Consider the following 26,816-nt stretch of genomic DNA (forward strand, 5'->3'; position numbering starts at 1 on the left):
ATAAACTATTTGACAAATTATAAAGAAGAAAATTTATAAACAATTGACATAAAAATGTATTGCAGTAATGACTTGCTACAGAAACTTTCAGCATTTACTTTTTAAACTTTTAAGAATAGCAAGTACTAGAAAATGAAAAACGGACTCTCCAGATGTTATTTCACAGTATTTTATTGCCATAGCTTTTGCATTTTCCATACCTTTGAAACGTGAACAGCTTATTTCTCTGTCAGAAAACATATTTACTTTTGTGTTTAACTTTTATCATTTTACGTTTATATTTTAATATTTGTTTATTTAATGTCCAGTCCTTGGCACTCTCCGAGCTTGGTTGTTTTCTTTCAGACATTTCATTAACAAACCATGTAACATCATCAGTGCTAGTAGGGAGTGGAGTTTGATCTGATTTTATATGCCAGAGGTTTGCCCTGTCAGTTTTGGTTGAAATGGTCTTGGTAATTCCTTTGATTTGGTTTTGTTTACTGTCAGTTTTTTTGGGAGTTTCTTGATTGGAGTATTGTTTGCTTTTTGACTGTTAGTCTAATATTTGTCTTTAGTATTAATCTATGCTCATCTGTATCATTGCTGGTGAGAGACGTTTTGGTATTTCTGATTTCTTTTTGGCTTTTTGATTGTCTCTTTTAAATGGTGTGTGTAGATTTATGTATACTGAGGACTATGCTTCCAGGAATTCTCCAGCGTTTTGGACTTGGCTTGGACGCTTATATTCCCAGTTGAAATTATATGGTATCCAAGTTGAAACTATATGTTTCCAAATCTAAGATACATTCACATGCCCAGAAAGAATAGAATTACACTAGTTAATAGAACAAGGAATGTAAAGCACACAGATTTGTCACCCAAATTGATAGGTATTTGCCATCTTTGCTCGTTGGTCCATGATGTATAGTGAGCCTCCAGTTATGAGACAGTTGAAACAAAACTAAGTAACTTTATAGGTTCCTCACTATGGAAATGAACACTCTAACAAAATTAGCCTGTACATTAAGCAAGATGGCTGCTAATATAAGAATGCATGAATAGATCAATAGGTTATAAACAAACTGAATTCTGACACTGCGCAGTTAGAATTATGATACTAAAATTTAATAATTAAAACTATCATTAATTGCATAATCCCTTCTGGACGAACATACCACATTGCTAACTCTACTTTTTTGGATGAATGTAGGTTTTAAATAAATTAAACAACACCTTTCAGATCTAGCAGCCTGATTGCAGATGAAGACAACAGATAACTAATTATTCATGATATAATTGCAATGGAAAACATTTTCAAGCACGGACAATGTAAAAAACTTCCTTTTATTGTTCATGCATGGTAAACACTGAAGGTTAACATGATATCGTTGAACCATGTAGTTGTCATACAAGTAGCTGATACCAGCTACTTGTTATGACTGCAGCATTTAGTTCCTTTCAAAATAAATATAGCTCTATCTTGTCTTATTGCTAGAATGAGGCAGTAATGACAATGTATGCTTTGCAGAGATTTAATAAACAGATTATAATAGGATAGCTGTTATCCTACTCATCCATAATTTATCAGTGCATGATATTACAGCAATCATCAGAGAAATTATGATGAGGTTGCATCAAAGCTGGCATAAACTATGAGTCGTGCTCATATAAAAGTCATGAAAACGATCCACTTAGAAAACATTAGTCAACCAATAGTTCAGGCCAAAAAAATTATTCCATAGATCTCCCATTCTAAAAAAAAAATCAATCATAAATCACAATTTTTTCTGCTTCCTATTTAATGGTGCAGGAAACTGTTTACTGGTTATGATTGATGCATTGAAATCTGGGTAGTTTTAACACAAGAGTAAAGAAAACACCACTTTGGTGTATTGGTTAAGACATTGAGCTACCATGAGTTCAAGCCCTGCCTTAGATACAAAGCCAGCTGGGTGACCTTGGGCCAGTCACTTTCTCTCAGTCCTAGGAAAGAGGCAATCGAAAACTATTTATGAAAAACCTTACCAAGAAAACTGTAGGGGACTGGTCCAGGCAGTTTCTGAGAATTATAATTCTAACATGGGACAAAGAAAACAATTGATATATTTTCCTGACTGTGCTTCTCCTACCACAGAGAATCACTTGCTAGCACTAAGACAGGCATCAGTTGCTACCAGTATGAGATTAAGGAAGACTTGGATAGGAGTCTGGGACAGGAGATTTAACCACTTGTGTCTAAAAATTGTCAGCGGAATAAGTCATGTATAAAAAATAGATCTAAACACGTGCAATAGGGAAGCCTCCTAAGATCTTATAAGCCTTGGATCTTACTGATGAGTTTAACTACTGCAATGCATTTAATCCTTGCAAATTATTCAAAATATCCTTTATGTACTACTTACATCCACTCAAGTTCAATATTTCCTGCAAAACTAAATGAAGTTTCTAAAAGTTACATGGAACTGTCCCAACCAGCCTGGAGATTTCTGAAGCTTTCTGATAGTAGTTACAGAAGTAATTTCAAGAAATAAACTCTGGAACAAGGAGACACAATACAAAACTAAACATAAGTCAGGTGGATAGATTTTAGTACAGTTAAATGGAAAAGTTTCGTTGCTTTCGGTCCCACTGTTCATTTTCTCATTGTGCAAGTTGCATTACTTGTTGGTCAAGAACCCAAATGATCCTTGCCCCTATAGCCCCAAAACGTAGTTTGGTTACATTTTGCATTACCGGGTTGTCTATGGAGATTCTCAGTCATCAAGGTCACGGTTGTCCCAAAGGTGCTTTTTTTCAAGAGGCCACTGGACTTTCTGGTTTTTCTTCGAAGACGTTTCGCTTCTCATCCAAGAAATTTCTTCAGCTTCAAAGAAAAACCAGAAAGTCCAACCGCCTCTTGAAAAAAAGCACCTTTGGGACAATAACGGCGGAGGGAGGGGATGTTTCCAGATGGGGAAGTCAGAGTCAAGAGTTTTGTGCCGTCGCCGGTGCGGCGTGGCTGTTTTCGAGGGCTCTCCACTCCTGAAAAGTCGTCGCTTGAAGGGCCTTGCTCGCCTCAAAGTCAACAACTCCGTGCTCCCACTCCCCGCCCGCGGTCTGCCGGCGTCGGAAGAAGGCGCCAACTCTCCCTAGTGGAGAACCAGCGGCAATTCCACGCCCCCCCCACGTCCGTTTTTCCGGAGCGAGGCGGCCGCGCGCACCGGCGCGCATTCGCACAGCCCAAACCGACAGGCTGACAGCACGCGCTCTCCTTTCTCCCGCGCGTTGCCTAAAGTAGGAGGAAAGCCAGCTTTCCCGAGCACCCAGACTGCAAAACCGGGAGGACGGTGGTGATGGTGGAGGAGGGTGGGGTGGGGGGAGAGGAAACGGCAGAAAATGCTTCCAAGTGAACAGGTCTGGGAGGCAGGTTTGAAACCCCGCCGCCACCCACTCCTCTTTCTCCGCCTTTCTCCCCCTACAACAGCCTCCCGCCCTCGTTTTATTTATTTATTTTTAAACAGATCTGAGATCCCATTGGAGGGAGTTCAGTAAATGAGGACAATTCCAGGACTGCGTGGTTTCTGCCGTTACTCTGGCATTGAATTGCCTCCGCGACTCACGAATGAGTTAATGTTGGGCTGCGAAATCTAACCAGGAGGAAGAAGAGAGAGCGAGAGAAAAGCAGGCGTTGGTAGTGGTTGAGGGTCTCCGGGAAGATACATTTTTTTCTTTTTTAAATCTCCTTGGTAGTTATCTTGCAGCAGATGCTCTTGCGAGAGCGGATCGTTCCTCTGCAAGCTTCCAGAAGTGAGCCGATAGAGATGCATCATCGCAAAGGAACCGCACTGACCTTTACTTATTTCTAAAGAAACGCTGTAAGGTAAGCAACCTCGCGCTACAGATCAGCCGAAATTTCTGGGGAACCTGCAGACGCTGCCCCCAGATTTCCCCGAGGATCAAGAGTGCCTTGACACAAGCCTCAGCATTCATGCCGGAATGAGGCTTCGGGAGAACAGTGAGTTACCATGGCTGCCTAATTAAAACTTCACAGGGAGAGAAGTATGAGCATTGCATATAACATTTCAAGGGGGAGGGCGAAGGAGAGAGAAAGCGGTTTGTTATGCAATAGGACGTGGCTCCCCTTACAATCCAACGACGGCACCTTACAAGTTTCGCGGGAAATAAGGGGGTGGTGGTGGAGAGAAGCTGAGGGAATACTACTCCACATGTCCTCGAATTGCCTCTTCTAGGCGCGGGAGAGATGCCCACAAATCGGGTGGCTCGCCTATTAGATTTTACGCCAAGTGCTGAGGCGGACGAGGTTGCTCCTTTTCTCGGGCGTAGATTTGTCAACTAATCTCTTCCGCTAGCTCTGAAGATTTTTCAGCCGCTGCCGCTAGTACTACTCTTTTTTTCGTCCACAAAACGAGACTGTAAATGAGGTCCGCCCTTGGAAAGGGGAGGGGGGAGGACTTCATGATACACGGAGACTTACACCAAGTCAAATGAACGTGCGGCTAAGTTGAAGTGCGGTAGAGAACTTCCCACAGAAAGACATACCGCGGACCTTGGTGTGATTTTGTGGCTTTGAAGCCGGGGCTGTAGGAGGAGAACTGCTCTTCGGAAAAGAACGAGACCTTTCTTCTTCCTCTCCCTTTAAAAGCCCCACTAAGCAGGTAAATCCCATTGAGATGAACCAGGTTAAAAGGGAATGAAAGTGGGCAGAAAGCGCGTATGGGGATCCAAAGTCACAGCTGCCAGCTCGCCGGGACCTTGCGTCCTGCTGCCTCATGCTGACAGGGAAGGGGGGGAGGTGCCCTCCTTGCGTCTTTAGCACTCGAATAAAAATCCTCTCCTGTGACCTCAGCTTCTCCACTTCATAAAACGCTACAGCGAGCTCCAATAATAACTGGGCGCAAAGATTGCAGCTAAGAGAAGCTGGCTTTTGGAGGAGGGGGCATAGAAAAGGCTGGAGAGTTCAAATGTAAGCTTCAGACCCGTCTGTTTTTTTACACGCCCAGGAAGCTCTGGAACGAAATGCTGTGTTTCTCTGAATGTTGTCTCCAAAGAGCTTGTCCCAAAGGAGGAGCAGCCTCTTCTTATCACTGCAAAGCTAGAGCTGGCAATGAAGTGGTTTAATTTCGACCTTGGCCGATTGAAATGCGTTAGATCTGACAGGCACATAGGGGATTCTTTAACCAATTAGTAGCTGGAAAAGAGGTTAGAAAGATCATTCTTTGCATCCCAATTCTGGAAAGCAAATGCATGTTGTAGTAAAGGTAGGATGCTAGGATGTATACTAACAAAATGATAAAAGAATTATCCCTGTACTCCTTCTTGTACTGCATTCTGAAGTTCATACCTCTCATGTATTAGGAATGTACGTAGGTTAGGATTATGTATGTATGTAGGTTAGGATCAAGATTATGGATGAGAAATTACTAGGCAGATATCACATGATGCAGCCATTCCATCATCCTGCATTTATCATGTGATAATTTTACTATTAAGTTTTTAATAGAAATCTTAAACTAGGAAGATAAACTAATAGCTGCATATGTCTGTGTATGTGTGCACATGATACTTCCATGTTACAGGTAGATGAATGTCTATTACTAAAGTTTAAAATAAATTTTAGTTTTTGTTATATTTATAAGCAGCAAAAATGCAGGTGTGTTGAATTTACCTACAGTCTCATTACTAAGTAGATACATTAGAGCATTTTTCAATATCTGCACAATTTTCTCTTAAAGTATTTTATGTGAATTCATGTGTTCAATATTAACTTCATATTGGTTTACATTGCATTAGCATGAATTTTAAATAGGTTTTAAAGTGGGATCAATATTGTAGTTTCAAATGAATGATACAAAGTTATCTAAAATATTGTGAACGTTTAAATATCTGAAAATTATTATTTCTTACAAATAAATGACTAATCAGTTAATTGCAATAATGATCATAAAGAAATAAACCCCTGATCAAAGGTTTAAAAAATTAAAGTGCTTAATATTCAGTACACTAGTTTCTTCATTAAATTAAAAAGGCAATCCTTACAGAAACACCTTTGCATGTTGCAAGTGAGCAATTTTGTTAAAAGGGATAAATATCAAACTGGAAAATATTGAGTCAAAATCATCCAATAGTAAACTATTAACAATAGAATGATGTGAGCAACCATGAAAAGTGAAGTATTGAAAAAGAAAGTGGAACTGTTTTTTAAATGAATTCCCCCACCCAAAGAAATTTAAGGCTGAGAAATAAAGTACAGTGTTGTTATTTTTGTATCAAACATAACAAAGCAATCCTAAAGATATATTCACAATAAATCTTATTGAATTAAATAGTGCTTTATTCCAAACACTAGATAAAGGATTGCAGTCTAATTTTAAAAGTTCTTAAATATGCCTTAAGTCACAAGCAGCAGCTATAACCACTAATAGAAAACCAGCCATCTTTAACATAATGCTGTCTAGATGTGATGGGATTAATATTCAAACTCTTAGTTGACATGGAGAGGAACAGTTTAGAGAAAACTTAAACTAAGAGAAGGGATTTTTACCTTAAAAGTAATTGTAATACCCACTATTAAAACATACACACAGAACTTTATGAAAAACTGCAAAAACTTTTTAAAATTTTCATATACTTTAGATGTGATCATAAATTTACAACTTAAGTTTCATAATGAAACTAAATACACAGTTCACTGATGAAAGTCACGTTGTGCATGAGCAATGCTCTAGTTAATGTAGATAAATAAAACATCTGTATTCTCAAATCTAGAAAATATGACTTGAAAATAATAGCATAATTGAAAAAAATACAAAATAGTTTTTAATTATGATTCTGTCCCTAAACCTTACAGAATGCAATAAAACTTTTCAACTCAGTGTATTTGACACTAGTTTGCAATATTAGATAAAGGAACTGAAGTGACATCACCTGACCAATATGCTAGACTGCCAAATTGCATTGCAAAAAATGTTCTATATTTCTGAAATTACTTTCTAGTTTTCATTTATAAATGATGCTTCTACAGGGCTCTGTGGATCTTGTTCATAAGGGTATTATGATAAATCCCAAATTTAAGGGTCACTTTGTTAGAATTGATAAATAATATAATTAGTCTTCTCATTGATGTTACTATTTTGGCATTTATCAGATCTCTTTTTCCTAAAACATATCTGCATTTGCAATTTGAGGAAGATTTTCAGACTAAAGTATGTACAAAACATACTGCTAATTAATATAATTTTAAAATGTTAATATTTTATAAACAAGTTATGAACATAACATGCAAATATTTCATAGGCACCATTTATGTGCAAAATATTCTCTATTAATCTCACTGAGATTAAGATGTATAACTGGGTATTTTCATATCCTTCTGCATATGTTGTACTGATCAGTCAATTAAGAGTGCAGTTGGTTAATATCTTAACACAGTTAACATGACTGCATGTGATATCACCAGTGAAGTAGAACATACCCAGATGATTTGGACTTATAAGTAATAAAACTAATGAAATTTTGCCACATCACTTGAATGTAGTTTTGGAACAAATAATTTATACCAGCATATGATGCAATTGACACTGCATTAAATGATGAGTCATGTAGCATGTTTTCCCCTTTTAAATTTAAAAATAGTTATATAAAAAACATGGTGATTCTGTTCATTTATTGCTGGGTTAATATAATCTAGTTCATGTTATAACTTCATCACAAGCCTGTATCACTGAAAAAAATGGACAGCTCAGTAAACACAACTGTTTTCAGTATACAATTCTCAAAATTCTATATAAATTAGCTTCACAGTTCAACTGTAAAGTTTCAAACAGATTTATGTCAAGACACTGTCAGTGTGAATAATTACAGCATAGGGTTTAACATTTTTAGATAACCTCATTCATGAATCATTACAAGTGATTAATGCTCCAATGTACATTCATGAATAATTTAATTCACAGAACCTGGGGCTAAGGGCATAACAAAAATTCAAAGACTACAGTAACCTACATCTAGTCTTGGGTGTTCAGAAAACCCAGTAGACTATACAAACCAGATTTTTATATCTTCAACAGAAAGAAGAGCTATTATTAAAGAAGTCCAAGGAATCAATGTATTACTTTCAAATAGTAAGTGCTTGGATTCCCCCCCCCCCAAACATTTTGCAGCTTACCATTTTTAAAATTGTTTTATAAACTGTGGCATTCAAGTTCTATTTACTTTTAATTCTGCAGGCCAACCATACTATTGGCACAATGAATTTATAAAATGCAGGAAGATCTGATATATAACCAAGAAGAGGGGCCTTAAATTTTATGTGAGCAGCTAGAACCATCACAAAGAGAAAAACAATCTCAAAATTGTATAGTAATATCAAAACATTTAACTAGGACATAATGTAATTATACAATAGCACTGTTATTCCTCTCCACTCACTCCTACTTTTCTACCTTTCAGACTCTGTCCCTTATGCAGCAAAGCTAGAGGTAAAGGATACTCAAAAAAGTTGGGCAAGTAAAGAGATAAGGCCATGTCTGTTTCTGCATAGTTAAATATCCTGACTAGGATTTAGGATTATGTCAAGTGAACTATAAGATGCAGTGATGACTATTAACATGGATAATTTTAAGTAAGAGATGGAACCAAAAATGCACTATAAGTTAAATCAATACATTTCTGGTGGATAAAGACTGTCAGAGTACTAGTTTTTATGATTCGGTTATTTCTGATATCAGAGCTAATATGAATGAATGAATTCTCAGTACCAGGTGTGTTTGTGTTTTTGTCAATTTTTCACAATCTAAAGGGACCAGAATGCCAGATTAAATTTGTCCTTCATCTGATCCTGCACAGCTTTTCTTAGTCTGTTTTCATTGTACCTCACTTACATATTTGATGGTTCTTTGGCATGAGGTTAATGTTCCTTTTAAGTAAATGTACTCTTTAAAATGTTTACATTAGGAAATGCAGAAATGTTACTAAAGTGGTTATATAGCTGTTTATAATTTTATTTATTTATTTACTTTCACATTTCACTTGTATACACTATACATTGTAGTATATATATTTTTCAGCATAAGTTGTATTTTTTTATCACATGTGAAAAAAAACTTTGAAATTTAATTCATTAATGAAATTTGGGTCATTTAGTGAGTTACTTAGTACACAATGAGTTATTTCAAATAAATATGTCTACAGTAAAATTTATAAAATTGCTATTGCATATAAAGTTTTATCAGAAGACACATGACAGTTGTGTTTCTGCAACATAGCCAAGTTACTATATCCCAAGAAGTGATAACGTCTTGATGACAGAGTTCAAGTTGAACAAAATATCTTTCCCTAATCTTCAAATCCTTTTTCCTGTGCCAAATACCTGGGTAGTAGCATCATAACTGAGAAGGGCATATACAAAGAACAAGTTATAACTAAGATTCAAATGCAATGTTGATTTTATCTCTTCTATTTTACTATTACATGAATCCTGTTTTTGTTTTTATCTAAACAGCATTATTTGCTCTCCAAGTGTACAGACTTTTCTGCAAACACAATATATTTTCTTGAAGTAGCAACCCCTTTTTAAAAGTTTTTATTGGTTTGTTTGAGATTTTGCTTGTTCCCATCATCACTGAGCATATTAAAATCTATATAGTATTAAACCTCTTAAACTATAAAAACATTTGGTGTCAATACATTTGTGCATTTAACAACTGAAATTGAATTTCTAGATAGTTTCAAATCAGATGCATCCTTTAACAGAGGAATCATGAAATATAAGTATGAGCTTTCCCTAAATATATACAAGAAATATAACAGCTACTACAGTTGATAGAGGAGATACAAGAAGAAATCCCTTCAACACATAAACTGGGTCTTCTGTTGTAGCTGTCAAAGACTGTTCCAATTCTAACTACACAGTATTTGCCAGGACCATCATAGCTAGCTTATAGATTGTCTACTATTATAGTCCTCCTTAAATTCTGGAATAGCATCTGACAATCTGGGCTATTTCATGATGCAATGCTGAGTTTTCTATTCATTTGGTAAAGGAAATTGTTCATTTGACTAAGAAATGACACATTGAAAAATATGACAGTAGTAATTGCTTCATAGCATTCATAGAACTGAATGATAATATTAATTGATTTCATATACATTGTTGTATATTTTCTGTTCCCCTTTTCCTATTGACTAGTTATTTCTCATATTTGAGTAATGGTAAATTCAGATGAGAGATCAACCCATAAATGATTACTGCACTTATGTACTTTGATAAAATATTTTGATGGATTTTCATTTCCAATGTGACATACATTGTCATACATACATATCTTGGAATAAAAGCTTGTAATTAGTGGCTACTATGCATGAAAATAATTTACCATAAAGAATGCATGTCATCTGTTCTCATTGCTGTGAGATACCTTTCAATACATTTACCATCTCTGTTACTGAAAGCATACAGTGACAGTATCACTGTTTTGTCATATTCTGTTTGGTTTTTAATTTCAATAATATGGTAATCATTATTTCTGAGATGACATAACTCTGCTTATACACTTGCTTCCTTATGATGATATTGATGTCTTTCATAAAATGTTTTATATCATAGGTAACACTACATTGTTTTTACTTTCGAGGACTAACATTTTTTTCCATCAGATTGAATAAGTGGAAGCGTCAGGCATAATAGAAATATTTGGGGCAGTATCAGTAAGAATGGTTTCTTTCATGTGTCATTATCCTGTATCATTAAATTGTTACCATATAATGCAATTATCAACCACAACTATCTGTTTTATCAACCACAACTATCTGTTATATCATTAATACGCTATAGAAGACATACTTATCCCTGTTCAGCACAGTTAACATTAGAGTCACTGTTCTAGGTTAGTTCCTTTCAGTTCATTAGCCATACTGCTAATGCCTTTTGCCATAGTGGTTAAAAAAATTAACAATGGCAGTATCTTTTTTTAGTCATTCATCAAGAAAAATGAAGTTGAATATATGTCTAATGTTTGTATATACAAAAAAACCCTAGTAATTTTTCTTCATTGTGACTCCTGCCCAAGGAGGATGAATCAAGGATGAATATCTGTCAAATACTATACCACAGAACATTAGGCAAAAGTTTATTGAAAACTAGCAGATTTCACATAGGATAGTCCTATATATCAGTAATTAATATAGCTCAGGGAAAGAGCAGTGATGAAACAGATTCTTATAGCAAAACAGACCTCTCTAGGTGCTACTATGAAATTGGACAATAGGTTCCAATTGCTACTAGTCTTAAACTCTTAACAATATCCTTGTTATGAAAAGAACAGATATGTTAATGTGTTGGTATAGAGATCTACATCATCAAGGTGCAAGACACATTGACTGGTATGGTATACCTCATATTTCCCTACATGAAGAACAGAAGCCATGATGAAATAAACTAACCAGTTAGAATCCCTGAAGTGAAATAACTTGCTAGACATTTGTGAAACTTCACAATTTGACAGTAATCTGTCTTCAGTTGCTTGTGTGATAGGGCAACTATTGAGAAAACACTTTTTATTTTTATTGTATAGTGAGAGTTCTGAAAGTTCTGCAGTATAAGCATTGTTTTTCTTCTGCAGATGTTATTTATTCAATCAGATGCTTGAAACATCTTCACATAATTTTTAATTAGTTGCTGTTGCTGTGATTTCTACACCAGCACTTTTTTCCTTTGGGCTTACTATAGTGTTATTGGAGAAAGAGTAAAGCATTTTGGAATATTGCCTCTAATTCTTCTACCTGATAAGTCTAAGTCAGTGATTGCAATCTTATTGAGCTATTCTTGAACTTTATTCTTTGAGTGCTATCCTGAATTTCATAAGAAAGTGCTCAGAATGACATATATATATATAGTACCTGAGCAGTATACCCAAATTATTTTATATGTTTATTCCTCTTTGCTTGGCTTCTTTTGTAACTGCCACATTTTAACTAACATTTAATCAATCAGCATTGAAGCTATGTGAAAGTATTTTCTGAGTCCTGAAATTAACCTGCCTCTCTCTCTCTCTGTGTGTGTGTGTGTATAACATATATATATATACATACATAGTTCGAACTGTTTTAACATTTATGTATAATAAGCAAAGATGTTATGACTTCTGCATTATATTTTCTGGCTTCAGTTAAATAATTAATGCCATCATCCCCCCCCCCCCCCATATTAATGTGGGTTCTTATGACAAATATGAACATCAAAGTTTGGCATCATGTAGAAGTGAAAGGTTCACACTGTCCAAATGATTTTAATGTTTTTTTCTGAGTATGAAATACAGCTACCAAATAATGGGCTAAACTGAAATGATAACTCAGTTCTTAATAAGTGGAATATGGGACCAATAGAATATTTGACAGATTAAACTAGAAGCATGCAGTCATTTTACTAGATTGTGGATTTAGTCTGTGCTATGTTACAGGTTCAATAGCCTTCCCCCCGCTTTTTTAAAAAAATTACACTAAAAAGTAAAAAAAAACCTAAAGAATTTCAACTCAATCATTATATCCTTTTGTACTTCTGTTATTTTTTCATTCATATTGCTGGGAGTTAAAATGGATTTTCCTGTACATTCTAAAGTTGGTGGAGTATGTGCATGAGTGTGCACACATGCGCACACACACACATATTTCGCAGTCATTTAAGTCCTTAAATGCAGAATCACTTCATTGACAGTGATGTAATGGGTAAGGCATTGACTACAAATCAGGAGACTGAGTTCTAGTCCTGCCTTAGACAAAGCCAGCTGGCTGATCTTACACCAGTCTCTCAGCCTTTGGAAGTGGAAAACCACTTTAGAAAAAACTTCCCAAGAAAACTGCATGGACTTGTTCAGACAATCAGTGGGAGTCAAAAACTGGTTCAAAGGTGCATACAAACAAACACAATTTCTTGTGAATTGGTGTGAGAATGATATACAGGTGGTCCTCGACTTAAAACAGTTCATTTAGTGACTGCTTAAATTTACAACAGCACTGAAAAATGTGACTTATCAATTTTCACACAACCATTGCAGCATCCCCATGCTTACGTGATCAAAATTCAGATGTTCGGCAATTGGCTCATATTTATGACGGTTGCAATGTCCTGGGGTCATGTGATCCCCTTTTGCGACTCTGACAAGCAAAGTCAATGGGAAGCTAGATTCATTTAACAACTGTGTTAATAACAACTACAGTGATTCACTTAACTGGCAAGAAAGGTAGTAAAATGGGCTTAACAAATGTTTCAGTTAACAGAAATTTTGGACTCAATTGTAGTCATAAGTCAACAACTACCTGTAGTAACCATATTGTGTACGTATTAACAGTTTGGTTGCCATACATTTCACTCATTAAAACTTGTGCAAATCTTTTTTGACACTCAGGAAAAAAAGTAGCAACAAACATAATTATGCAAACACATTTCTAATTAATTGCTTCATTGTGGGTAGTTGAAGCAAGTCTTTCCAGATGAAGTATTTTCGGTGAGAGTAGAATCCCTTCCGCAACAGGGATGAATTGCAGTCCAAGGGTCTTTCTAATGATCTACAGTACCGTCCTATTTAGAAGTAACTTAAGCTTGTTTAATCATCGAGCCCAAAAGAACTTTTAAAAAGTAGCCGTTTACATATACAATGGGACGGGATGTTTTGTGACCTAACTTGAGACTGATACTGTCTCAGTATGGCCATTTAAAAAAAAACAAAAACCTTAATATTACAAAATTGATTATAATTCTTGTAAACTGCCCAAAATAGTGAACAAGTCAAAGGCTATAGAAAATACAAATAATGAACAATTGTAAAACCAAATGCCTTGCCTTTGCTTTCACTCATGTAAAACCAAAGTCATATTTCTACTGTTTCGTTAGATAAAAAGCCCCTCAGCATAGTTGAAACATCTGTTTTTTATAAACACATTTATAAAACCTCATTCCAAAACCCAGAGGTTACATTTGTATGTTGACACAATAGTACAACAGATCTGTGTGAGACAGCATAAGTCAAGATGGTCAGTTTGTGGCAGCTGTTGCATATCTCTCCTACAAATTGATGATGCAGATTTGGTCACTTCATTGGATTGGGTTAATCCTTATGAAAATAGAGGTAGGGCCATAATTTCTCCAATCAGATTGTGAACTTTCTCCAAATTGAAGGGAGAGGTTTTTTTTAAAGTATTCTTATAATTTCCTCTTGTATGTAACTCTAATTGTAAAACTAAAAATTAAATCTTTTAAATAGTAAATCTAACCTTTAAAAATTCATTAATTACCACCAGCTCTGGACCTAATTTAATTAGAATGTAGGGGCAAAGATTGAAGAAACAAAAGATAGCCCTTGTCATTTGAAACACCTTGTTGTAAGTACTGTGATTTAGTTAGAATCCAGAATAGCTAGGCAAACAATAGTCAATTTGATCTATTAATGTTATCTTTTCTAACATCAGAACTCCCAGAATCAACTGTTGTTGACCTACAAATTTTACATAGCTATTTACCAAATGTTTTGATTAATACCAGTATATGAATCCTAGTAGAGATAGATGTTTTTTGGGGGAAACCCTGTTACTTCAATAGTATGTTTTCTTCACTGCCCTCACAACTGGTGAAATTCTCCAAATGGATGATTTACACATGGACTTTAATCTAGATTAAAATGATTTATTTGTTTTTTGATTTCAACATTTGTATAATTACCCATCTTAAACCAACTCTGAGTGGCTGGTAGTCCTCAACTTACAACAGATCATTTAGTGACCATTCAAAATTACAATGGCACTGAAAAAAGTGACATATTTTCTATAGTTACGACGGTTATAGCATCACTATGAAGACATTATCAAAATTCAGGTACTTGGCAGCTGACTTATATTTATGATGGTTGCAGTGTCCCAGGGTTGTGTGATCACCTTTTGCGACCTGACAAGCATCGTCAATGGGGAAGTCAGATTGCCTGTTCCATTCCGTAAAAGGAAGCAATATACAGTTGCATTTTTTAAAAAGTGTACAAGATGGATAGGAAAATCAAATTCTGTAAAGAAGTACAAGACAAAAATAAAAAACTCTAAGACAAATTCTTCACATAGAGCAGATTTGTCGACTTCAATTCCCAGAATTCCTCTTCCAGTCATGTTAGCTCTGGAATTCTGAAAGTTGAAGTCCACAAGTCTTAAACTTGCCAAGTTTGAAGACCCCTGACATAGAGGAAGCAATAAAAACTGATATATTACAGAATGGACTTGGGCATTTGGTAGTATTTTTGGAATTAGTTTGGCATATGGTATAATGATAGGGCTCCTGTGCCAAAAATTGCTTGTGTGCCAGCACCCAGAAGGCAACATGTGTGGCCTCCCCTCCCACGACCCTGCCGTATGGTGCACACAATTCCCCCACTGCCTCCTTATCTGCACTGTGAGCCTCTCAGCTGATTTTCGGCCACTTTGAAGTCTTTTTCGGCCTTCCAGAGGCTCGAGGGAAGCCTCTGCAGCCTTTGGAGGCCGAAAAATTGGCCCATTCGTCACTTCCGGTATTTCTGGAAATACAAGAAGTGATGAAACACCCGTTTTTTGGCCTGAAAAGGCTTCCCTCGAGCTTCTAGGAGGCTTCAAATGGGCTGAAAATCAGCTGGGAGGCGCGCACATGTACAGTGCAGGTAAGTTTGGCTGGGGCTCGTGTCCCGCACAAATGGCTCTGCGTACCACCTATGGCACGCGTGCCATAGGTTCACCATCACTGTGATAGGGTCTTAATCCTTAAATAAAAACTACCTACAAATAGGTATTCTTTGACTTACAAAGGCGACTGGGACTGCAGGGATTGCTGTCAATAAGTGATGCAGTCATAAAGCACAGCTGCAGTGCTTAGTGACAACAATCCCTGTAGTCTCAGTTGCCATTGTAACTGATTACCAGAGTTGTTAAGTGAGGCAATGTTCTTGGGCTTCCTACAACCAAAGTCAGTGGAGAAGCTGGTGGAAAGTTAAGAGTCCCAGGTCTGCAGGCAAATAAATGGCTACTGCTGGGTGGGAGAGGGAGTGAAGTTGAGCAGGAGACTATGCAAGAGGTGCAGTGCAAAGGAGTGCACAAGAGAAGCTGAGAGAGTACACGCGAGTTGTGGGTCGGGTGTGCAAGTAAGTTGGGGAAGTTGTACAAGAGACATCCCACAGGTTGGAAGGTGTAGGTTGGGGTAAATGTTCAGTGGCTGGCACACGCACAGAGGGACTGATGTGCGGGTGGGGCGACAGACCTGCAACCTTCCCTGCTGGTTTCCATATCCATACTGCCTTTCTGAGGAAGCCAACAATGGAAAGTTGCAAATGGAGATCAGGTAATGGGATATTGGGATGGCCAGAATTTTTAGGATCGGTGATTAATCATTTGTTCAACACTATTGTAACAGTCACTGAACAAATGGTCATAGGTCAGGAATTATGTTACCTGCTGATAGTAATTTACAAGCTCAATCATAAAGTGTCTAATGGCAATAAGAAAACCATGTGAATGTATACTAAAGTTTGCACTAAACAAATGTCTAAAATCTGCTTAGTGGTTAATATTTTGAACTTCTAAATTTTTTTCTGTTTGAATACTGTTAGATTTTTAGAAGTGTTGGCAACCTAACAGTATTCAGAATTAGGTAATTCAAGCATTATTTGTGTTCTCTGAAAGAATGAATTATTTCAATGTTTCCATAAACACTTGAAGTTAAAAACGGGTTTTATTTTCCAGTACAGTGTACAACCAATTAGTAATAGTATATTTGTTATATTTTAGGCTAAGTAACACGATGGCCAAAGGAACTGATCATGAGATGAGGAATCTTTCATCTCCAGCCTCACAATCCCTTAATGATGAAAGTAAGTGGTATGTCCCTGTATTTCCATTGGTTTTATCTAATAGAACTTTTATACACGCAGCGTGATGTGCAGTAGTTTATATAAAAATATTTATCTAACTCGTTCAAGAAGCCTCATATAAATTATATATTGACTGGAGAAGAAAAAAAAAATCAAGCTACAGTTATTAAACAAGTGACTCATCATATAGATAAATGTATTTGAGAATTAGTTCCCATTTACTGTGTTCATAAAGGTTAGAGTTTTTTTCTGTATTTATTTATAGTTGGTTTATGCATAGTGATTCTGGGCAGTAAACGCAGGATTAAAGCCAATCGAACAAAAGGAATAAATAACAACAATAGCAAACATAGACCCAATTACAGCACAGGTGGCATCCAAAGGCAGTCAGAATCCAGCCATGGTTATGTGAGAAAGCTGCAACGATGAGTTTACCCCAACCTAAAGGATCCAACATCCAGGTTTTCAAAGTTTTACAAAATACCAATATGGTTGAATATTACCACTATTAATCTCACATTTCTTTCTAGAAGGTATCACCCCATAGTATTTAATTTTCAAAACTACTGTTTAAGCAAATAAGTAAGCCCACTGGCTGTTTCTAAACCATAAAATTAACCAAAAAAACCTGCATGGGATATCAGCAATTTAATACTAAAATATGACCTTTTCCCTATTCCCTATTTAGTATTTTTATTTGGTACCTACTTGTATCTAAGTATAGTGCTATATGTCTTCTCATCCTGTGAGATAGGTGAACAATTATTGTGTTCTATATTTAATTTTAGTTGTTCCTCATACTTGTTAGGCAGGAGAAATGAAAGAATCCCAGTGATTTTATAATGAACTGGTACATTGTAAAAATTAATAAATTAAAATCAGTCAGCACACTTCATTTTCTAAAAAGAAAGAGCAAACAGAACTCTTGCACTTAAGAGTCTTAGCAAAGAAGAATTCATCAATCAAATTACTATCTTAAAGTCCTTTGTATCCCAGATATATTTAGTTCAGTGTTATAATACATGTATTTACTTGTATTGAAGCATACCGAATTCTTATTCACTAACCAACTTTACTTTACAGTTGCACCAAAGTAATGAATATACAGAAATATTAAAGATGGACAGATTTTTGCATTTGTCTTTTAAACAGTATACATTTAGTTCTTTCAGAGTAGCTAAAATGAATGATGTTTGTGAACTAGTTTGAATTTATTTTCTTGGCTGCTGGAATGAAATTGAATGTGCACTTCATTTTCAAGGTAATAAAGCGGCTATTTCAGTATTCAAAAACTATAAGCTATTAGTATACTTACTGATAGGCTTAATCTTGTGATCATTACTTTCCTTTTCTCATGCCACCAAATGATTTTATATATTACTCCTGTTTTATGCAAATGTATCATATTTCTTTTTTTTTTTTTTTTTGAGCCCTGAAAAAACGGCAAGGCCGTCTTTTTGGGGGTGACTTAATTCCCCCCCTTGCATCCTTGGGCAGGCGGTGACAGCTTGGATGTTGACCTCGGCGTTGGTGGGGCACTTCATATCGAGAGCGCCAGGCAGGGATGGTGGCTAGGCGCTTCTCCCAGGGTGGGCTAATCCTGCACTGCGGCCCCAGGAGATTAGCCTCCCCACGCGGGGTTGGGCTGCCCTCTCGGGCAGGTGAGGCTTTGTTGTAGTAGGGTGTCATTTTTAAAAGAATGGGCTTTGCCTTCGAACGATGCCCGGGAAGGCAGCGACAGGAGCGCCTGAAGCCGAGTGTCTCTGCCGGGCTCCGGTTGCAGGGAGGAGCCCTGGCCGGTCCCGCGTGGCTGTGCCAAATGCCATGGCAATGCTCCAAGCGCCACAGCGGCATGGGGAGAAGGGAAAGCAACGGTGGCGGAAGGGCTCCCGATACGAAGTGCCCCACCAACGCCGAGGTCAACGCAGGCAGCACCATACCCGAGTATGCAGCAAAAGTACATGGTGACAGTAGGGAGGTTGGTGGCAAGGCATGGCTGCCCGCAGGGCGCTCCTAACGGCAAGCCCCTGCCCTTCCCCCCATTTCGCATGTTTTAAAATAGGCCCTAATTTGGGGGGAGGGGCTTAATTTCATTTTATGCCTATAAAACGTGCTGGGACTTCCTATTGGGGGAGGCCGTATTGTTGGAGAAACACGGTAGTATTTCCTTCTCCATAATACTATTTAACTCCTTGGCTTTGGGGTATATGAAACCTCTAAATTCTTGCAAATCCTTCTTAATTATTTTGAATGACTTTGCTACTTTTGTTTTGGGTTACACATTTATTTGAAGTGACCAAATATACACTGACCTTTTTTAAAAAATCAATTATGTCTGGTTCTCTGAGACTACCCGGACAAGTTCTTACAGTTTTCTTAGCAAGGTTTTTCGCAAATGGCTTGCCATTGCTTCCTTCCTATGGCTGAGAAAAAGTGACTATCCCAAGGCCACCCAACTGGCTTCGTGGCAAAGAATTCATGGTCCCCTAGTTTCTAGCCAGATGTCTTCACCACTACACCAAATTGTATATATAAGTGCAAATGATATTTGTTATTCCATTTTAAGTGTGTTTTCTCTTCATTTTATTCTATAAACTGTTATTCTATAACAAAGATAGCAGGCTTTAATTTTTTTAAAAAATTTCCCTCACCTTTTTTCACTGTCCAACCCAAAGGCATAGTGAAAATGGATAAAAATTAACCATGGTTATATTCTCTTTGCATGAAATTTGGCATTGTTCTTCAGAAATACCTTATTTTTCTGTCTTAGCAATCAGGCTAAACAGGGATGGGATCCGACTGGTATAACTACCAGTTCTGTTGTTCCGCGTCGCGCATGCATGCGCGAGTCACGCGAGTGCAATTTACGACCTGCTGAGCTGTGCGCGGGTGCGCAGCAGTTGGAAAAGCCCTTTTTTCCTGCTTTTTCAACCGCAGTTGTGCCACGCAAAGCAGCTGCGGTTGAAAAAGCAGGAAATAAAGGACAAATAACAGCCCGGGTGGGCAGGTGGGCCAAAACAGCAGCAGACACAGAACCGGTTCTGTGTCTGCTGCTTTTCAAAGCTACCGGTTCTGTAGAGCTGGACAGAACCGGTAGAATCCCACCCCTGAGGCTAAAAGTTTAAAACATATGTAAAGAAAGGTAATAAATTAAGATGTGATTCTTCTCCCTAAGTGGAAGGAAACTGCCACCTGCAACAGCTTAGTTACATTTAACAATTGAACAAAGTAGGGATGTTAAGTAGATAGCACAAACTAATATTTTGCTGTTTAAAATTAACATTTCTTTATTTCTGTATGAATACTCTATAAAGGTATAGGTTTGATGCATCATATTAAAAGTAAGGCAATGTGTTTTTTGTAGAAAATTTATTCCCCAATGGAACCACCCATTGGGGAATAAATTTTGGGTGGTAATTTGAAGCGCAATAAATGTGGGTGGTTCCATTGCCAAGAAAGCAGTTACGGGTCACATTTTCAGAAGTATAAACTTTACCTAAAAAGAAATAAGAACACTTTTAAAACAGATGGCTGTTTATATACATTGGCATTTCCCTTAAACATTCTTAAAAATAACAAGTATCCTCCAATTTGCAATCAGTTTCAGTTCCAAAATGACTAGTAATAAATGCAGATCTGTTTGTCCTAAAAAAAATTAATTGAGGCTTCTGCATTGAAGAGATTTAATCTCATGGCCTAAATTTATTATTTTAAATTTACAGTAAATTGTTTCCATCTATAATCTCTTCAAGAGTTAATTATGCTGTCATCAAACAAATGTAGCAAATGAAATGAAGAATCTCCAAGTAAAAGGTAATTATAAGGATATGTTAGTTACCAAAATTATTCAGTAACAATCATTCTTCAGAATGAAAATATCTTCTGTATAGCATTAAAACATCAACAATATATAACATTTTCAAATAACTGTTTCAGCTGCTTTTTCCCCTCCCACCTCTCCTCACTATGGAAAAAATGATTTCTGCGTAAATATGGAGAGCATTCAGCCATAGCCAATAGTTGTTCATTTGGCCAGGTTTGAATATTCTTAACGATACATGTTTAAGCAAGAACCTTTAAACATCATAATGCATTTCTGAAGGCTTCCTGTCTTATTTACATCTGGAAGGCAGTGATATTACACTAAGTCATGATGTCAGCATAAGACAGTTTAAAGCCGTATTTATCTTTCCTAAGATAAGTAAATAAAAGTACATAAAATGTTTTGAATACACTTCTCTCTATAAGACTACAGATAGTCCTTGTTTTATGACTATTGCATAATAACCATTCAAAATTATGATACACCACCTAAAATCTACTTATGACCCCATTCCAAAGTTCTGATGGCTGCACACATCACATTTCAGGTACTTGGCAGCTCACCTTTATGGATGATTGCAGCATTCCATGGTGATGTGAGTATGATTTATGACATTTTTTTGCCAGTTTCCAGCCTTATTTGGCTGGTTTCCAATAAAAAATGCCCATAGGAATACACTGATTTGTATTTAACAACCACTTGTTAATGACTGCCATATTCACTTGACCATGGTGTTTGTTTAACAACTGGAGCAAAACAATAAGAAAATCAGGTTCAGTCTGTGGATGCCTTGATTTATGATGGATATTCTGGGTTCCACTATAGTAATAAATGAAGGACTATCTGTATATTTTTTGCCAAAGAAAAGCAGTGAGAAGACTATTTTCTGAAATAAGGAAGGAGGAGCTCACCCCTTATTTGTTTGTATTAGGATGTAGTCGGATGTCTACAACTATTCAGGAATAGTATATATATATAATTTTAGTATGCAGTCTGAGTCTAAACTATTTAAGACCCCAAAATATCTAGTCTAATTGTTGTATCATCCTATCCAACAGGAATTCTGGCTAACTTGAAAATCTGCACATTTTTACTACTACGTCTTTTGGATTTCATTATTTACCTTTGTCGTGTAGGCATATTACTATTTTTAAAGTTCTAATCTATTAATCCATTATTTTCCATGAGATGGTGTTATTTATGCATTTTATAACACACAAAAATCACTACCTTCCCACTCACAAAAGCGAGACTTCATGTTTAGGTAGCTACAAGATCCTAAACTTTATTCTTTCATTTAAAAATCATGCCATTTGAATAAAAACATCTATGCCGAGGGTAGTAACAATATTCCTAACATTGCTTTTTGATTTCAGGTACCACAGGAAGTGAGGAACCCAGCAAATGCATGCTTGCAGTCTCTGACAGTGAAGTTGATTCAGCAACATCACTTGCCTTAGAAATGAAATATGCATTGGATCCCAATCGGCAAATCAAGAAAAGAAACAAAGCTCTACAGGTGAGATTCAAAGACATCTGCGAAGCCCAGAATGAGCAAAGGGACAAACAACTATCTTTGTTACAGCAGACTGACCAAAAGGAAGCAAAACCCATCTCTTACAGAGCAGCTTACCGAAAATACATGACAGTGCCTGCCCGAAGATCAATCCCTAATGTTACTAAAAGTACAGGAGTTCAGACTTCGCCTGAACTTAAAAAGTGTTACCAGACCTTCCCTTTGGACCGGAAAAAGGGAAATGTAATCAAAAGCATAGCTTCAGTTGATACTTTTCCAAGTCAAAACAATGGATTCCTAATTGATATTAAAGAGAAAGACAGCAAAATCTCAGGAGAGGCTGTTCAGTGCAGCAAGAAAGTTCCTGGATTTGTGACAGCTGAATTTATTTCACATACTAATGAACGCATGAACGCAATAGAGCCGTTTTCTAAGGACAACTGTTTGGAGACATGTATAAGCACTGATTTGCACAGCTGTAGTAAAGAACCTCCTTCTGTACAGGATTCAGCAGCTTCAGTTTTAGAAGAGCCTGATTACCAGCTGCATGACAAAGCAAAACACCATACTGGGCCATTGAGGTATGAGGAAGCTAATCCAGCCAGCCAAGGAAAAGTGTTCAAGACAGAAGTAGCTTCTATCTACTTGCCCGCATCTGGTTCACACACATCACTGGCTGACCAGCAACATTCGGCAGCAACAGGGAATGACTGGTCCCTGTGTCCAGCCGAGGAGGAAGACAGAAAAAGAACTCTGCATCTTAATGGTCTGCTGTCACAAGCTGTAAGTACAGCTCAGGCCTGTCCCACACAGGCACAGTGCCAGTCTACCCAATGTAACGAACAGACCCTTCACATAAATGTTTCACCTATGGAAGGAAAACAGCCTTGTCAGACAGCAGTTGCTGTGAGTGAAAGATGTCAACAAATTGTGCCTCACACTGAAGTGGTAGATTTGAAAGCACAGCTACAGATGATGGAGAATCTGATCAGCTCCAGTCAGGAAACCATAAAGGTCTTGTTGGGTGTTATTCAGGAGTTGGAAAAGGGAGAAGCTCATAGAGAAGGGTAAGTTGATTTTTTAAAAATAATAATAATAATAATAATAATAATATATGCAAGAATCTCATTTGGGGAAAAAAATCACTTGCATGAATTCTGTTGAACAATTTACATGTTTCTATTTACTCAGAAGGTGTTAGAACATTATACTTTAGCATCTAACTTCACAGTAATGTATTAATGCTTTCCTTTCTATTTCATTGTGTCTCTAATGATCTTACAATATATGTGCTTTAGTACAAAGATACTCCTAAAAACATGCTTCTGGTAACAGAACTGCTTTCAAAAGTATTAAAATTAAAATATATTGCTTATATATATTTGTCATAAAATAAAGGGTCATATTAAAGCTAATAATATCTTCTATATGATTACCCAGAACTCTTTCATTAATTATTTAAAACCAGAAAAGACTAGGAGGCAATAGAAAACATTGTTTACAATGCTGAAACTGCCCAAAAGAAAAGCATTACTTCATAAAAATGAAGTATATTGCTCTGTGTTCTATAATTTTTTTTAAAGTATCGCTCGCAACATACTTAACAAGCACAGCTATTTACTCAGTCTTGAGTAATTATGTCTTTATTTGATAATTGCAACTTCTGTTCTTTGGCATCTCACTTACACTCTTTTTACCCTTCTTAAAAAAAACACCCTTTTTACCCTTTTCTAAAAATATAATGCCTGTAATTGCTAGTTAATTCAGTCGCTGTAGTCAAACAAATGCAAGTTTTTTAACTCCAACTTCCTGTTTTGTGTAGCTCATGCTTCTCCTCACTTCAGTAAATGTTCCTTTGATTCCTTTCATCATACCAAAGTTACTAATATGTGCCTTTTTCATTTGTACCTTTAGAAGTTGCTTTCACCCAAAGCATGCATTAGTGCATGTTGGTAATTGTTATATGTAATAATGTTTGCTTAACCAAATTGATTTACAGCACTTACTTAAATTTAAACTATATCTATGTCACAAGGACAGGGTATACATTTCAAGTACATCAGAATGGTTTTCAATGTTTCTAGATTTAACTGATCATTTATTTTGTGCATGTTCTTTGACGTCTAATGGTCTAATTCAACCCTTTAACTCTGTGTATTGAAACACTAAGCATTTCATATTTGTATTTCCATTATATCATGGCATTGATGTTTTGTTGCCTCAGAAATGCTGAATGTGGGATGAAATAAAAGTATGGCACTGAAGAGGCCCTGTGGCTTATGTCTATCAAAGCAACAGACCTTAATGTTGACCTACTAGCAGAGATTGGCTGATTGTAAGATTTAGATTGATTTCACGATTTAAATTATAAACATGCAAAGTTTTGTGCGTATTTTTTCAGGAAGTAGTCAGAAAACTACTTATGGCAACAGTACAACCCAGTTGGCATATATAAATAAGGATTTAGGGCTTTCTGTAGTATTCCTTCCTTTCTCTTTCTGATGGAAAATAAACATCAAAGTCTTAAAACTAACATGTCAAAAGGACCAAGATTCAGAATACACAGTTTAACATATAAAATGTAGCCTAACCAGACCTATTCTACTTCTTCTTAAAGATGCTTGTAGTGAGGGAAGCATTATTTCTATTTCACATGCTAGTTTATTGGTTATTATTTCCAAACAATTTCTTTTCCATCAGACCCATTTAAAACTACCATTTAAAAGAAAGTTTTAGTACATCCCTTGGAAGGATGGAACTACATTCTTTCCCCCCATTGGGAGAAAAGGTGGCAATTGATCTTTATTCATAACTTACTGTAGAATACAAATTTGAGGAGAAATAACATTGAGATTCAGAATGCAGACTAGGGACCTAGAAACATAAGGACACTAGGACAGATAAACAGGAATACCAATGATTCATAACCACAAAGCATTATGTGTTGTCAAAAGGTAAATGTTTCCACCATTCATATAGCTATGACTAGAATAACCTAATGAATAAAGGCTTATAGTTCATAGAAAAGAACAAAGACCTACTTCCCTTTAAAAAGATATTTAAAAAGATATTCAAAAAGCAGCAAGACTTAAAAGTGATTACAGGCCCTCATATATTTAGTTTTGTATATATTTGCTTATATCTCAAGTGAAGTGAACAAATTTATATATACAGAGAGAGAGAAAACAATAAATTGGTATAAATGTCATAGTTCTTAATTGACATAAAGTAGAAAAATATTAAAATGACTGTTGAAATTAAAACATATAGGCTCTTTAAAAAATATTGACACTTTACACTTATTAAAAAAGTTACATGAATATCTTATCTGATATATATAGTATTATGCATCCATCTCAGCAAGGAAACATTCATTATTTACTTTCTCTGATGAGAAGCATCTTATTTACAGGTTGCTGGAAAACCAGATTCTGGTAGATGCTTGTGAAACACTAGAGTATGAGTGGGCAAATATTCTAATTTAATAGCATCTATATTTGACATGAACTAAAACATTGTAAACTGTTGTAAACTCAATAGATGAGTTATATATTGCAGATGTAAATGTGGCCATATAGTTCAAATAAATTAAACTATATATACTTTACCGTAGAAGCTTCTATTTTAACCTATTCCTGATTATCATAAACTTTGATTATAAATTGAACTGCTTTGCCTGTAGAAGATGACCAAACACTAAAATGACTTTAATAAAATTTTGTATTTTCCTTTCCAGAATATATAGCCACAGCCTCCTCTTTAACACATTTTATATTCCTATCCCTAAAACATTAGAAGAAGAAATAGCAGGCAGCTAATGGCTTATGGTTTAACTCATTTCATTCTTTTGCTTAAATAAACAAAAATAAATTTCTTCAACGTTTTTTGTTATTATAGCATTTTTACACTAGAAGAATCTATTGTGATGTTTTTTCAATTCAAAACTATTTCAGTACCCAGGTACTTTTGAAAGGATAAAATTTTTTAGGAAAATCATGGAAAACAGTAAATTGGCTGAGAACAGTATCAAACAAAATCTCTCTTCGAAAGTAATAAGTCTTAGCATTTGTTCTTTTAAAAATACTTTTATTAATACATGATTTGTTACAAATACAGGTTCTATTTCTAATGAAGAAATTAAAAGATTTAAATATTATGCAATGCAATGCAACAGAGAAAAATAAATTTCCTGTTATTAAACACAGTCATAACAAAGCCTGCATAGGCTTGTGAAAGGATTATTTAGTAACAGCAATTTATGTATTTATTGGATTTAAATCCTAACCTTTTTACTTAGCTCACATTACCACTTCTAGATAATGTATGCGATCAGGATTCTAAATTCAACAGAACCCATTTAAAAAATAGAAAGTGAATTCAATATTTAGAAGGTCTGAAACTAACCTTAGTTTAATTATTAGGGAATTAATAATAATATTATAAAAATGGTACTATATACCAGGGGTCGCCAACCTTTTGGACCTCAGGGACCAGCAAACTCATAATTTTAGATCCCAGGGACCACTAACCGGTTCTGTGTGCATAGCCTAATTTGTGGGTGTGGCTTGGTGGTCATGTGACTGGCTGGGCATGGCTTGTATGTAAATATTGTAAATATTTATATAAA

At 36.1% G+C, this 26,816-nt stretch overlaps 2 protein-coding genes across 6 annotated transcripts in view; one reads left to right on the forward strand and one right to left on the reverse strand.

Moving 5' to 3' along the window:
* DOCK1 (dedicator of cytokinesis 1) overlaps positions 1-26,816 on the reverse strand; it is a 414,443-nt gene that overhangs the window by 201,088 nt on the left and 186,539 nt on the right. The window lies entirely within an intron of this gene.
* The window catches only part of INSYN2A (inhibitory synaptic factor 2A), a 56,720-nt gene continuing 33,656 nt past the window's right edge, over positions 3,753-26,816 (forward strand). For all 3 annotated transcript variants that reach the window (XM_087964321.1, XM_026668449.2, XM_087964322.1), the window contains exons 1-3: positions 3,753-3,841; positions 16,768-16,850; positions 22,050-23,256. In XM_087964321.1, coding sequence (XP_087820447.1) covers positions 16,781-16,850; positions 22,050-23,256 — 1,277 coding nt within the window. In that variant the 5' untranslated portion in view covers positions 3,753-3,841; positions 16,768-16,780. The remainder of the gene's footprint in view (positions 3,842-16,767; positions 16,851-22,049; positions 23,257-26,816) is intronic.

The sequence above is a fragment of the Notechis scutatus genome, chromosome 4, assembly GCF_049901735.1.
Source record: "Notechis scutatus isolate UNSWTSFEM ecotype Mainland chromosome 4, rNotScu1.2, whole genome shotgun sequence".
NCBI classification, from domain to species: domain Eukaryota; kingdom Metazoa; phylum Chordata; class Lepidosauria; order Squamata; family Elapidae; genus Notechis; species Notechis scutatus.